The sequence below is a fragment of the Callithrix jacchus genome, chromosome 2 (assembly GCF_049354715.1).
Source record: "Callithrix jacchus isolate 240 chromosome 2, calJac240_pri, whole genome shotgun sequence".
NCBI classification, from domain to species: domain Eukaryota; kingdom Metazoa; phylum Chordata; class Mammalia; order Primates; family Cebidae; genus Callithrix; species Callithrix jacchus.
The window spans coordinates 168216961-168230994 of record NC_133503.1 but is presented as its reverse complement, the minus strand read 5'-3'; the positions used below and the strand labels follow the sequence as shown (position 1 = coordinate 168230994).

The 14034-nt window shown below is 42.3% G+C and overlaps 1 protein-coding gene across 3 annotated transcripts in view; it reads right to left on the bottom strand.

Annotated features, from left to right (window-relative positions):
• The window catches only part of NUP155 (nucleoporin 155), an 86987-nt gene that overhangs the window by 46233 nt on the left and 26720 nt on the right, over nucleotides 1-14034 (bottom strand). For all 3 annotated transcript variants that reach the window (XM_078365560.1, XM_017969951.4, XM_078365559.1), the window contains 3 exons: nucleotides 11567-11664; nucleotides 10303-10455; nucleotides 7119-7219 (listed from right to left, as the gene is read on the bottom strand). In XM_078365560.1, coding sequence (XP_078221686.1) covers nucleotides 7119-7219; nucleotides 10303-10455; nucleotides 11567-11664 — 352 coding nt within the window. The remainder of the gene's footprint in view (nucleotides 1-7118; nucleotides 7220-10302; nucleotides 10456-11566; nucleotides 11665-14034) is intronic.

Below are 14034 nucleotides of genomic sequence, written 5' to 3'. Positions count from 1 at the left end.
AAATTAATAGTACATGAATATTTTTTAAAGTATGTATGTAATTTTCTACTATCATTTTTTTTTTAATCAGGTATTTTCTGGATCTTTTTTTTTTTTTGAGACAGCATCTTACTGTCACCCAAACTGAAATGCAGTGGCATAATCACAGCCTCTACTTCCCCGGCTCACCTCTCACCTCAATCTCCCAAGTACCTGGGACTACAGAACACCACCACACCCAGCTAATTTTTCTGTTTTGTAAAGACAGGGTTTTACCATGTTCCCCAGGATGCTCTTGAACTCAAACTCATGGGCTCATGTAATCTGCCCATCTTGGCCTCTCAAAGTGCTAATCAGGAATTTTCTTTGTTTTTTCTGAGATGGAGTCTTATCCTTTCACTGAGGCTGGAGTGCGGTGGCTCAATCAGAGCCCACTACAACACCTGCCTCCCAGGTTCAAGAGATTCTCCTGCCTCAGCCTTCGAGTATCTGGTATTACAGATGCACACCACCATATCCAGCTAATATTTGCACTGTTAGTAGAGACGGGGTTTTGAGTTTTGCCACATTGGCCAGGCTGGTCTCGAACTCCTGACCTCAGGTGATCTGCCTGCCTTGGCATCAAAAGTGCTAGGATTAAGTGAGCCACCGTGCCCAGCTAAAAACAGGCATTTTCTATACTAATACATAAATCTTTTTGTACCAGAGGACAAGGGCAAACTTTTCTCAAGATAAACTGTAAATACTATTTAAAAGAATTACAATCCTCTCAACCAAATAACTAACTTCTACCAGCATTCCAGGATAGATTGTATCTGCTAAGCTAAGATACGATCTTTCCTTTAAAAAGTATTTTACCAACCTAGGCAACATAATGAATCCCCATCTCTACAAAATTAAAAAACTACCTAAGTGTGGTGGTGTGTGCCTGAATGTCTAGCAACTCAGAAGGCTGAGGTAGGAAGACTCCTTGAACCCAGGAGTTTTGAGGTTAAACTGAGCTCTCATGCCACTGCATTTCACTCTGGGCGACAGAGCAAGACCCTGTCTCAGGAAAAAAAAAAAAAAAGGGTATTTTAATCCTTTAAAATACTTTATATTAAATTTCAAGCAGTCAAAAATGTAGAAAATACAGTTAAAGTCCACATGCTCAATACCTACTTTTAACAATTGTTAGCAGTTCGCCTGTATATTTTTGTTTTATTGTACTATTTGAAAGTATAAACATCATTTATCACTCCTAATAATAAGAATGTTTTCTTAGAAACCATATAACAGTAACATTTAAAAATGTTATTGACTGGGCGAGGTGGCTCATGCCTGTAACCCCAACACTTTGGGAGACCAAGGCAGGTAGATCCCTTAAGCTGAGGAGTTTGAGACCAGCCAGGGCTACATGGGAAAACCCTGTCTCTACTAAAAAATTAGACGAGCATGGTGGCATGTGCCTGTAGTCCCAGCTATATGACGGGATCTGAGGTGGGAGGATCCCTTGAACCTGGGAGGCAGTTGCAGTGAGCTCTGACTGTGCCACTGCACTCCAGCCTGGGAAACAGAGTGGTCTCAAAAAAAAAAAAAAGTTATCAATTCCCTAATATAATTTAATACCTAGCCAATATAAAATTTCCCTTGCTAGTCCAATGTCTTTTATGACTATTTTTGAGAAACTAGGATTTGATCAAAGCACGTATACTATACTTGATTTTTTTTGTTAAAAACAAAAGTCCACCTTTGTTTGAGAAAAACTCAAATATTAAATCAAATTATATGACATGCAGCATTTGCTCTCAAAAAAAAGTTAGGTGGGGCAGTGTCTCACACCTGTAACACCAGCACTTTGAGAATCCATGATGGGAGGATCGCTTGAGCCCAGTAAGTTCAAGACCAGTCTGGGCAATATAGTCAGACCCTGTCTCTACAACAAATTTAAAAGTTGAGGGGCCGGCTGGGTGCGGTGGCTCATGCCTATAATCCCAGCACTTTGGGAGGCCAAGGCGGGTGGATCACGAGGTCAAGAGATAGAGAGCATCCTGGTCAACAAGGTGAAACCCTGTCTCTACTAAAAATACAAAAATTAGCTGGGCATGGTGGTATGCACCTGTAGTCCTAGCTACTCGGGAGGCTAAGGCAGGAGAATTGCTTGAACCCAGAAGGCAGAGGTTGCGGTAAGCCGAGGTGGTGCCATTGCATTCCAGTCTGGGTAACAAAAGCGAAACTCCGTCTCAAAAATAAATAAATAAATAAATAAAAGTTGAGGTGCAGTGGCTCATGCCTGTAATCCCAGCACTTTGGGAGACCGAGGCAGGCGGATCACGAGGTCAGGAGATTGAGACCTTTCTGGCTAAAACGGTAAAACTGTGTCTCTACTAAAAATACAAAAATTGAAAAACGATCCAAGATGGCTGATCGCTAACATCCCGGGATTGCAGCTCTCAGGGAAGGCTCGGAGAACTAGAGGACGCCACACTTTCAGACAAATTCTGGTCGCTCACAGAGCAGGAGATCCCCCAGTGGAGGAAACACACGGGTGGCCAGCGCGACTCTCGTGGCCGGTGCAGCGGTTCCGCCGGCACCTTGGTGCGGCAGCTCTCGGAGCAAAGTAAACAGGTTCGGAGGACTGGCCCGGGTCCCCAGCAGGACACCAGAGCCCGGCAGCGGCTGTGACGGCACCTCGGCGCGGGAGCGCTTGGCGCAGAGTAAACAGGACCGGTTCCCCTTCTGACCCAGGTTTGGAGCCCCGGGAAGGCAGAGTCGCCTACTACCGACACAGGAAGGAAGCCCGACAGGAGAATCCTGGGCAGAAAAGCACCATCAGTTTTAACGCGGCTGCTCTGGCCCTGGGAACTAACAACCTGGACGTCCACTCAAGAGACCTAATCTGAAAGTTGGTAATTTCAAAGACGGCAGGAGGATAAATTTACAATGACGGGAAGAAACCAGCGTAAAAAAGCTGAGAGTACTCAAAATCAGAACGCCTCTCCCTCTAAAGATGATCACAGTTCCACATCAACAATGGAACAAGGCTTGATGGAGAACGAGCGCATCCCGATGACAGAATCACTCTTCAAGGAATGGATAATAAGAAACTTCGGTGAGTTAAAAGAACATGTTGTAGCCCAACGTAAAGAAACTAGGAACTTTGAAAAAAGGTTTGATGAAATCCTATTGAGAATAGACAACTTAGAGAGGAGTATGAGTGAATTAATGGAACTAAAGAATACAATACAGGAACTCTGAGAAGTATGCACAGGTTTAAACACTCGAATTGTTCAAGCAGAAGAAGGGCTATCAGAGGTCAAAGTCCAACTTAATGAAATAAAACGTGAAGAAAAGATTAGAGAAAAAAGGATAATAAGGAATGAGCAAAGTCTCCAAGAAATGTGGGACTATGTGAAAAGACCAAATTTACGTTTGATAGGTGTACCTGAATGCGACGGAGAGAATGAATCCAAGCTGGAAAATACCCTTCAGGATATTATTCAGGAAAATTTTCCTAAACTAGCAAAGCAGGTCAAAATTCAACCCCAGGTAATACAGAGAACACCACAAAGATATTCCTCAAGAAGAGCAACCCCAAGGCACATAATCGTTAGATTCACCAGGGTTGAAACGAAGGAGAAAATACTAAGTGCAGCCAGAGAGAAAGGTCATGTTACCCACAAAGGCAAGCCTATCAGACTTACAGCAGATCTCTCAGCAGAAACTCTACAGGCCAGAAGAGAGTGGGGGCCAATATTCAACATCCTCAAAGAACAGAACCTTCAGCCCAGAATTTCATATCCAGCCAAACTAAGCTTCACAACTGAAGGAAAAATAAAATCTTTTATGAACAAGCAAGAACTCAGAGATTTTATTACCACCAGGCCTGCTTTACAAGAGCTTCTGAAAGAAGCATTACACACAGAAAGAAACAACCAGTATTAGCCTTTCTAAAAATACACCAAAAAGTAAAGAGCACCAACATAAAGAAGAATTTACACCAACGAATGGATAAAACAGCCAGTCAACATCAAATGGCAGCAACCCTAAATTTAAATTGACTAAATCCCCCAATCAAAAGACACAGCCAAAACCCAATGGCATTTTACATCCAGACCTGTTTCACATGCAAGGATACACAAAGACTCAAAACAAAGGGATGGAGAAAGATTTACCAACCAAATGGAGAGCAAAAATAAATAATAAATAAATAAAAAGCAGGAGTTGCAATTCTCGTATCGGAGAAAATAGATTTTAAAGCAACAAAGATATAGTGGTAAAAGGATCAATGCAACAACAAGAGCTAACGATCCTAACACCCAGATACGAGACTTAGATTCAATGAGACAGAAAATTAATAAAGATATCAAGGACTCGAACTCAGATCCGGAACAAGTAAACTTAATAAATATTCATAGAGCTCTCCACTTCAAATACACAAAATATACATTCTTGTCAATACCACATCACACCTACCCATAAGTTTAAATGAAACATTGATTGGCCATTATTAATACTCAATTTTTTTCAAAATAAAGCAATATTTCCATTTACTCTCCCTCTTTCTCTTCCTCTTTCTTCCTCTCCTTTCTTATTTTTTTTTTTCTTTCCTTCTCTCAAAAAAAAAAGAAATCAACTTGTAAACCTCTAGATCCAGGTCGGCAATGTCTCTCTCATTGCTTGATTTCCTTCCTTCCCTTCCCTCCCTCCCTCCCTCCCTCCCTCCCCGCTTCCTCCCTTCCTTCCTTCCTTCATCCCTTCCTTCCTCCCTACCGTCCTTCTTCCCTCCCTCCCCGCGTCCTCCCTTCCTTCCTTCCTTCCTTCTTCCCTCCCTTCCTGCCTTCCTCCCCCCGCCAAAAAAAAAAAAAAAAAAAACAAAAATTAGCTGGGTGTGGTGGTGTATTCCTGTAGTCCCAGCTACTAAGGAGGCTGAGGCAGGAGAATCGCTTGAATCTAGGAGGTGGAGGTTGCAGTGAGCCAAGATGGCATACTGCACTCCATCTTGGGCAAAAGAGTAAGACTCTGTCTCAAAAAAAAAAATTGGCTGGATATGGTAATGCACACCCATAGTCCTAGCTACTTGGGAGGCTAAGGTGGGAGGACTGCTTGGGCATGGGCAACAGGGTGAGAATCTGTCTTTACCCCCCCCCCAAAAAAAACAAAAAAAGTTAACATTTATGGAGTGCTTCCTATGAGTGCCAGGCATTGTTCTGAGTTCTTTACACACATGAGCTCATTTAGTCTCACAATGCCATAGTGGTAGGTGTGATTATAACCATTATAGAGGAAGAAACAGAGGGCCAAAAACATGCTCTCTATTTCACAGTTCTGAGGAAGTAGAGCCAGGATTAAAATCAGCATCCCTCCAACACAGCATCTCTACTAGGACAGTTTATATCTTATTTTCTGAATCCTCACATTTCATCATAGAACAAGGCTGGTGGTACATGCTCAGTAAAGCTCAAAGAATAAAGGAAAGAAGGAGAAAGGCACTCCTTATCTCCCTCCTGCTCCCACCTCAGCTCCCTGAACTGTATCAGAAATTTGGTAGAGTTCATGCAGACAGTACTCCCATCTCTGGGAGGTAAGTTTTTCCTCCTTCCACTTACACACACCTTTTTCCAGTTCCTGTTTCTGAAAGGGCTCAAATTTAAGAACCACCAGAAAACCACTAGTTTTCAGTGAAAACTAGAAGCAAAATGCCTGTGAAGAGGTAGCTCCAAAGAGAGAATACCAGACATCCACACCCCACTAGGGGTTGGTTTATCTGGTTTGATCAGCAGCCTCTGTGGGCTATGCAGGAGGACAGGGGTGGGCAGAAGACACCAAAGGAATGGAGAGAGGTAGCCTCCCCTCACCTCCTTATAAACTGGGTACTAGGATGGGCAGCTGAGAGCAGGGGCAGTTGGTGGGTTCATAGCAGCCTTGGCCCTCACCCAGGAAGATCATATCTACTTCATAACGTATGTAGTAATCTTTGTGTTTAAAACAAAACTGTCTGTTTGTGGGTTTGCCTTTGTTTATGTAGGAAAGAAAAATAAAATACAATAAGAGAGATGTTGGCAACTCAGTTCTCTCACGTAAGGTTCAATTGACTCTTCAAACTTTATGTTTGAAAGTTTCTATATTAAAAAAAAACAGGGCCAGGCACAGTGGCCCACACCTGTAATCCTAGCACTTTGGGAGGCCGAGGTGGATGGATCACCTGAGGTTAGGAGTTCAAGACCAGCCTGACCAACACAGAGAAACCCCATCTCTACTAAAAACACAAAATTAGCCAGGCATGGTGGCACATGCCTATAATCCCAGCTACTCGGGAGGCTGAGGCAGGAGAATTGCTTGAGCCCAGGAGGCAGAGGTTGCGATGAGCCAAGATCATGCCATTGCACTCTAGACTGGGCAATAAGAGTGAAGAACGAGATTCCATCTAAAAAAAAGAAAAAAAAAGCTGGGCGCGATGGCTCACGCCTATAATCCCAGCACTTTGGGAGGCCGAGGCAGGTGGATCATGAGGTCAGGAGATCGAGACCTTCCTGGTCAACAAGGTGAAACCCCGTCTCTACTAAAAATACAAAAATTAGCTGGGCATGGTGGTGCGCACCTGTAGTCCCAGCTACTCGGGAGGCTGAGGCAGGAGAATTGCTTGAACCCAGAAGGCGGAGGTTGTGGTGAGCTGAGATCGTGCCATTGCACTCCAGTCTGGGTAACAACAGCGAAACTCCGTATCAAAAAAAAAAAAAAAAGATAAAATTACAGAAATTGTTAGAATAAAATTCTAAGTCACAACTACAATGGATGTCCTCATATTTAAATAACTGAAGAAGCAACATATTTAAATGAGACGTCATTTCATATGAACCTGACCACGTTTTCAGACAAAAAAACCAAAACTTCAGAGAAGATACATGTATTTTCTGGTACATTATGGAAAACATTCTGTAAAGGTCCAACGTTGCCTTTAAAGATTTTTTTTGTGATTACCACAGTAACTTCTAACCTGACAGAGGAAAACAAATAACAGGACAATTTCTTTACATTATAATTCCTAATTATATGTTATTAGAAGCAAACTGCAATAAATCAGATGATAAAAAGTTTCTTATATTATCCTTCACTTAAAATTATGTAATAGTTTTTTCAGAATTGTCAGTATTACTTACCTGGGTTTCCATCATTGGCTTTTGGAAAGGAAAAGTATCATGGTTGACACACCATAAGATATCATTATCCTCATTTTCTGAGGCTGCCATCAATAGAATACCTAAAAGTTTAATATACAAAACATTATTACATCATGTCAAATAATATGCATCCTCAATAACCTTCATTAGGTTGGTGCAAAAGTAATTGCGGTTTTGCAATTAAAATTACAAAACCAGGCCGGGTGTGGTGGCTCACGCCTGTAATCCCAGCACTTTGGGAGGCCAAGGTGCGTGGATCACGAAGTCAAGAGATCAAGACCATCCTGGTCAACATGGTGAAACCCCCTCTCTACTAAAAATACAAAAAATTAGCTGGGCATAGTGGCGCATGCCTGTAATCCCAGCTACTCAGGAGGCTGAGGCAGGAGAATTGCCTGAACCCAGGAGGTGGAGGCTGTGGTGAGCCAAGATAGCGCCATTGCACTCCAGCCTGGGTAACAAGAGCGAAACTCCGTCTCAAAAAAAAGAAAAGAAAAAAAAGAAAAAGAAAATGACAAAACCACAATCACTTTTATGCCAACTTAAAATTAACATATATATATGTACATACAACAACATCAATCTTTATAAACAAACAAGTCACAAAATAATTCTCTGAAAGACTATATAATTATTTGCAGGGTAGAGTCATTAAGTGTTCTCAATTTTTCACATTTTAGCATTTTGGAACTTAGGGTATATATTACAGTCAATGGGTCTATCAATATCATTATTAATTCTTTTTCTTTTAGGTGGAGTTTTGCTCTTGTCACCCAGGTTGGAGTGCAATGGCATGATCTTGGCTCACCACAATCTCTGTCTCCCAGGTTCAAGCGATTCTCCTGTCTCAGCCTCCTGAGTAGCTGGGATTACAGACATGCGCCACCACACCCAGCTAATTTTGTATTTTTCAGTAGAAACAGGGTTTCATCTTGTTGGTCAGGCTGGTCTTGAACTCCTGACCTCAGGTGATCTGCCCACCTCAGCCTCCGAAAGTGCTGGGATTATAGGCATGAGCAACTGACTGCACCCTGCCAATTATTAACTTTACAAAAATATACTTAGTACATAAAAAATGCTACGATTGACAATTCACAATGTAATACAAGCTAATACTGAATGAAATACAGTTTATATACTGATTAATTCAAAGACACCATGAATAAAAATGATGAAGGTGCAAGAAGAATAAAAGAGGTAAGTAAGTGTACTACAGAAGGAATTATCTGGGCGAGGTGCTGTGGCTTATGCCTGTAATCCCAGCAGTTTAGGAGGCTGAAGCAGGCTGATCACTTGAGTCCAGGAGTTTGAGACTGGCCTGAGCAATAAAGTAAGACCTAGTCTCAACAAAAAATGAAGGATGACTACACACTGCACTCCCGCCTGGGTGATAGGAATGAGACACTGTCACAACAACAACAACAAAAGCAATTATCTCAAGGAAACTCGCCAACATGGTGGCTCACACCTATAATCCTAGCACTTTGGGAGGCCAAGGTGGCAGGACTGCTTGAGCCCGAGTTCACCAGCCTGGGAAACATGGTGAAACCCTGTCTCCACATAAACACAAAAATTAGCCAGGCATGGTGGCACACACCTGTAGTCCCAACTACTCAAGAGGTTGAGCAGGGAGGATCACCTGAGCCTGGCAGTTTGAAGCTATGGTGAGCCAAAATCCTGCCATTGCATTCCAGCCTGGGCAACAGAGTGAGAACCTTCCTCTGCACCCCCAAATGACTTGGAAAAAGATCCATATTCATGGATTTGAAGACTTAATATGGTTAAGGTGGCAAAATAGCCCAAATTGATCTACAGATTGAGCTATCACAATCCAACTTCCCTGTTTTTATTTTGAGACAGAGTCTCACTCTGCGGCCCAGTTAAAGTACAATGGCGGGATCTTAGCTCACTATAACTTTCACCTCTCCAGTTCAAGTGATTCTCTTCCCTCAGCCTCCCAAGTAGCTGGGATTATAGGCATGCCCCACCATGCCCAGCTAATTTTAGTATTTTTAGTAGAGATGGGGTTTCGCCATGTTGGTCAGGCTGGTCTTGAACTCAAGTGATCCACCCGCCTCTGCCTCCCAAAGTATTGGGATTACAGGCATGACACACTGTCCCTGGCCCCACCTCACTTTTTTTGAAGAAATTAACAAGGTGACTCTAAAATTCATATGAAAATTTAAGAGACTCAGAATAGCCAAAATCATCTTAAAAAAAAAAAAAAAAAAATCAGGCCAAGTGCATGGTGGCTCATGCCGGTAATCCCACACTTTAACAGGCCAAGTAGATGGATCACTTGAGCTCAGGAGTTTGAGACCAGCCTAGGCAACAAGGCAAAAGCCTGTCTCTACAAAATACACAAAAATTAGCTGGGGGTGGTGGCACACACCTGTAGCCTCTCTCAGCTACTCAGAAGGCTGAAGTGGGAGGATGGCTTGAGCCTGGGAGGCAGAGGTTGCAGTGAGTGGAGACTGCACTACTGCACTCCAGCCTGGGCAACAGAGCCAGATCATCTCAAAAAAAAAAAAAAGATCAAAGTTAGAATAGTCACACGTACCAATTTTAACACTTAGTACAAAGCAACAGTAATCAAGACTGTGCTACTGGCATAAGCATGGGTAATGCAGACCAATGGAATAGAACTGAGAATCCAGAACTCATACATTAATGGGTAATTCACCTAAGACAATATGATGAAGACAATTCAATGGGGAAATGATAGTCTTTTCAACAAATGGTGCTCAGACTGCTGGATATCCACATGCAAAAGAATGAAAGTCAGACTGCTACCTTATACAACATACAAAAATGATCACAAAACAGATCAAAATATAAGAGTGAAAACTACACTTTCAACCTAAACTTTTAATTTCCACAATTTTAACTTTTATTGTAGATCTAGGAGGTACATGTGCAGATTTGTTACTTGAGTAAATTCTGTCATGCTAAGGTTTATGGTACAATTGATTCCATTGATCAGGTACTGAGCACAGTACCCAGTAGTAAGTTTTTCAACCCTTGTTCCCCTACTTCCCCGACCCTTCTAGTAGTCCCCAGTTTCTATTGTTGCCATCGGGTATTTTCAAATGCCTCAAATCGCCATATAATTTTAACAATTTAAAAAATCTAATCTTAAATCTGATAGTATTTCAGAACTTACCTTTACTATAAAGAGCTCTGTGTACTTTTGAAGGCTTTTCTACTGTTGAAGATGCTGAGAATCCAGGAGGTAAGCGGACATGAACCAGCGTCAGTGTATTAGGCCGTGCTAATGGCTGTCTGAATGGACAAGTGGTGAAATATAACCTAACACCTGAAGATGGGGTAAAATTATGCATCAGTAATAGAAACTAAGGACCTGACGTAAATATGTTATTGAAGCAATTACATATAGAAGCACAGAACTTTGCTAAAACCATACATAACTTTCCTGACTGATCTTAAATTACCATCTAGACTATCAGCTAAAATATAATCTAAGAAAATGTCACTCAAGGCCGGGTGTGGTGGCTCACACCTGTAATCCTAGCACTTTGGGAGGTCAAGGCGAGTGGATCACCTGAGGTCAGGAGTTCGAGACCAGCCTGGCCATCATAGTGAAACCCCATCTCTACTAACAATACAAAAATTAGCCAGGCATGGTGGCATGTGCTAATACTATCCCAGCTACTAGGAGGGCTGAGGCAGGAGGATAACTAGAACCTGGGAGGTAGAGGTTGCAGTGAGCCAAGACTGTGTCACTGCACTCCAGCTTGGGCAACAGAGCAAGACTCCATCTCAAAATAAAAGAAAAAGAAAATGTCATCCGAAATTGAGAGGTGAATCAATACATATCAGTAGAAGGAACTTGCAAAGATAACCAAGAAAGCTTGTGTTTCAATTCAGGCTCTGTTATCAACTGTGAGCCATCGTACCTTTTAGGCTTGGCTTTCGGTTTTCTTTCTTTTTTTTTTTTGAGACAGGGTCTTGCTCAATTGCCCAGGTTGGAGTGTAGCCACATGATCTCAGCTCACTACAGCCTCAAACTCCTGGGCTTAAGTGATCTTCCAACCACAGCCTCCAAAGTAGCTAGGACTACAGGGCCATGCCACTACACCTGGCTAATTTTTGTATTTTTAGTAGAGATGGGGTTTCACCATGTTGCCCAGGTTAGTCTTGAACTCCTAGGCTCAGGCAATCTCCACCTTGGCCTCCCTAAGTGTTGGGAGCCACCATGCCTGGCCTAGGCTTGGTTTTATATCTATAAAATGAACAAACAGAATTAGAGAAAGCTTCCAGTTTTTAAAATCCTTTGTTTTACAAATTATTTATAGGGCTTTATGATGGATATAGAACTAAAATACATTTCTAATCATAAATTTCCAAATCTAAGGATTTTCAGAAGTTGTAACAGCAACAGCAGACATGTAAATAAAACATCATACCTGCATGTGTGACAGCCAATAACTGACAGTCCAGAGATTCAGAATTTTCAATCACTGCTATTTGGACAATTGGTTTAAAAACAGAACGATCGATGGTCCTAAAAGAAAAAAGAAAAAGTGTATTCTTAAAATATGTCTACTAAATTATAAGAAACATTTCCCATCAGAATTTTTACGTATTTCCACATTTTCTTTTTTTTTTAAGATAGTCTCGCTTTGTCACCTAGGCTGGAGTGCAGTGGTGGGATCTCAGTGCATTGCAACCTCTGCTTCCCAGGCAGGTTCAAGCAATTCTCCTGCCTCAGCCTCCTTAGTAGCTGGGCTTATAGGCATGCACCACCATGGCCGGCTAATTTTTATATTTTTAGTAGAGACAGGGTTTCACCATGTTGGCTAGGCTGGTCTTGAACTCCTGACCTCAGGTGATCCGTCTGCCTCAGCCTCCCAAAGTGCTGGGATTACAGGCATGAGCCACTGCGCCTAGCCCCGAGTGTATTAGTTTTTATCACATTGGTAATTTTTTTTTCTGGATTTGAAAAAAATTCTAGAAAAAAGTTAGAGGGAAAACTGGAAAATGCTGTTTTCAATTGTCTGCCTTCAGAATTTTTTCTTGTCACTGGAGAATAAAACAAAACTAAAAGTTAGCCTGGGCAAGACAGTAATACCCCATGTATACTAAAAATAAAATTAGATGGGCACGGTGGTGCATGTCTATAGTCATAGCTACTCAGGAAGCTTAGGCATGAGGACCACATCAGCCCAGGAAGTTGAGGCTATAGTGGACTACAATTGCATCACTGCACTCCAGCCTGGGCAAGAGTGACAGATACCCTGTCTGGGAAAAAAAAAAAGGTCATTTATTTCACTCTGATTGTAGCAATAACCTAGGCACAAAGATAACAGAAGTTCAAAATTTCAGGCCTTCATTATAAAAAGAGAATGTTTGCAGCTGCCTAAGGATATAGGCAAATGGTAGTACAGAGTGTCTGAAGACTTGGTTTCTGTGTTTGGTTCTTTCATTTACTTAGGAGTTAGATCTCAGGCAAATCATAACATCTCTTAGTTTCAGTTTCATCATGAATAACATGAATACAACAACTATAAAATATTGTGTTCTGCACTTGTGTCAATAATCAGACCGACTAAACGTGAACCACACATGCCTGTTAAAAAAAGAGTGAGTAGTGGTTGGGCGCAGTGGCTATAACCCCAGCACTTTGGAAGGCCAGGGTGGTTGTAGTGCTTGAGTCCAGGAGTTCAAGACCAGCCTGGGCAACATGGTGAAATCCTGTCACTACAAAAAATAGAAAATTAGCCGGGGGTGGAGGTACATGCCTATTGTTCTAGTGAGCCCCAAGTTTCTCTTCAAACAATCAGTATGTGAGTATGTTCAGCTCTCTTATTCTTCAATTCTCTATTTCATAGTTTAACTTCCTTGTAATTCCAGGAAACAACCAATTCCACCGATTCTAATCAGTACTTCACATCTGTTTTCCCAGCCCCCCACTCCAACCTGACTCATTCTGGTCACCTCATTTGACCTAGGTCACCCCTGGCTACCTGCTCTGACCCGCCCATAACCGTCCTTCCCACCAAAACACCCACCCTGCCACTCCAGCTTGGACCCCTGCTCTTTAAAATAGCCAACCAGGAATGAGTCTAGCTTGTGCAGTCTAACCCTAGCCAATAGGGGAACAACACAGCTGTAGGGATGACTCCTAACAGGTGTAAGTACCCCTTCCCCCGCCTTATCGAAGCATGCAGACACCACTGCTACATCCATATGCCCCACCCTTCTATAGAAGTAAACTGCCTTGCTGAGAGGATTTATCTTCAGGTGCTATTTCTTTTGCCGCATTGAAATTTTACTTATAACACTGTAGTCCCAGTTGCTTGGGAGACTGAGGTGAAGAATCACTTTAGCCCGGGAGGTGGTGATTGCTAGCTGAGATGGAGCCACTGCACTCCAGACTGGGCAATAGAACAACACTTCATCTCAAAAAAGAAACAAGCAAACAAAAAAAAAACCAAAAGAGTGAATAGTTAAAAGTGGGGGAAATTCGAGATACGCAGCTTGCTAGTCATAATCCCTATGTAAAGTTGCAAGGAAAAACACATGTCAAGCTGTACTTTACAGAGTAAAACCAGTCTACCTTATATTTCAAACTATCAAATATAAGAATAAAAGAGGCCAGGCACAGTGGCACATGCCTGTAATCTCAGCACTTTGGTAGGCTAAGGTGCACAGATCACCTGAGGTCAGGAGTTCAAGACCAGCCTGGCAAACATGGCAAAATCCCGTCTCTACTAAAAATGCAAAATTAGCTGGGCATGGTGGTAGGTACCTGTGATCCCAGCTATCAGGGAGGCTGTGGCAGGAGAATTAATTGAACCCAGGAGGAAAATGTTGCAATGAGCAAGATGACCACTGCACTTAAGTCTGGGCGACAGAGCGAGTCCCTGTCTCA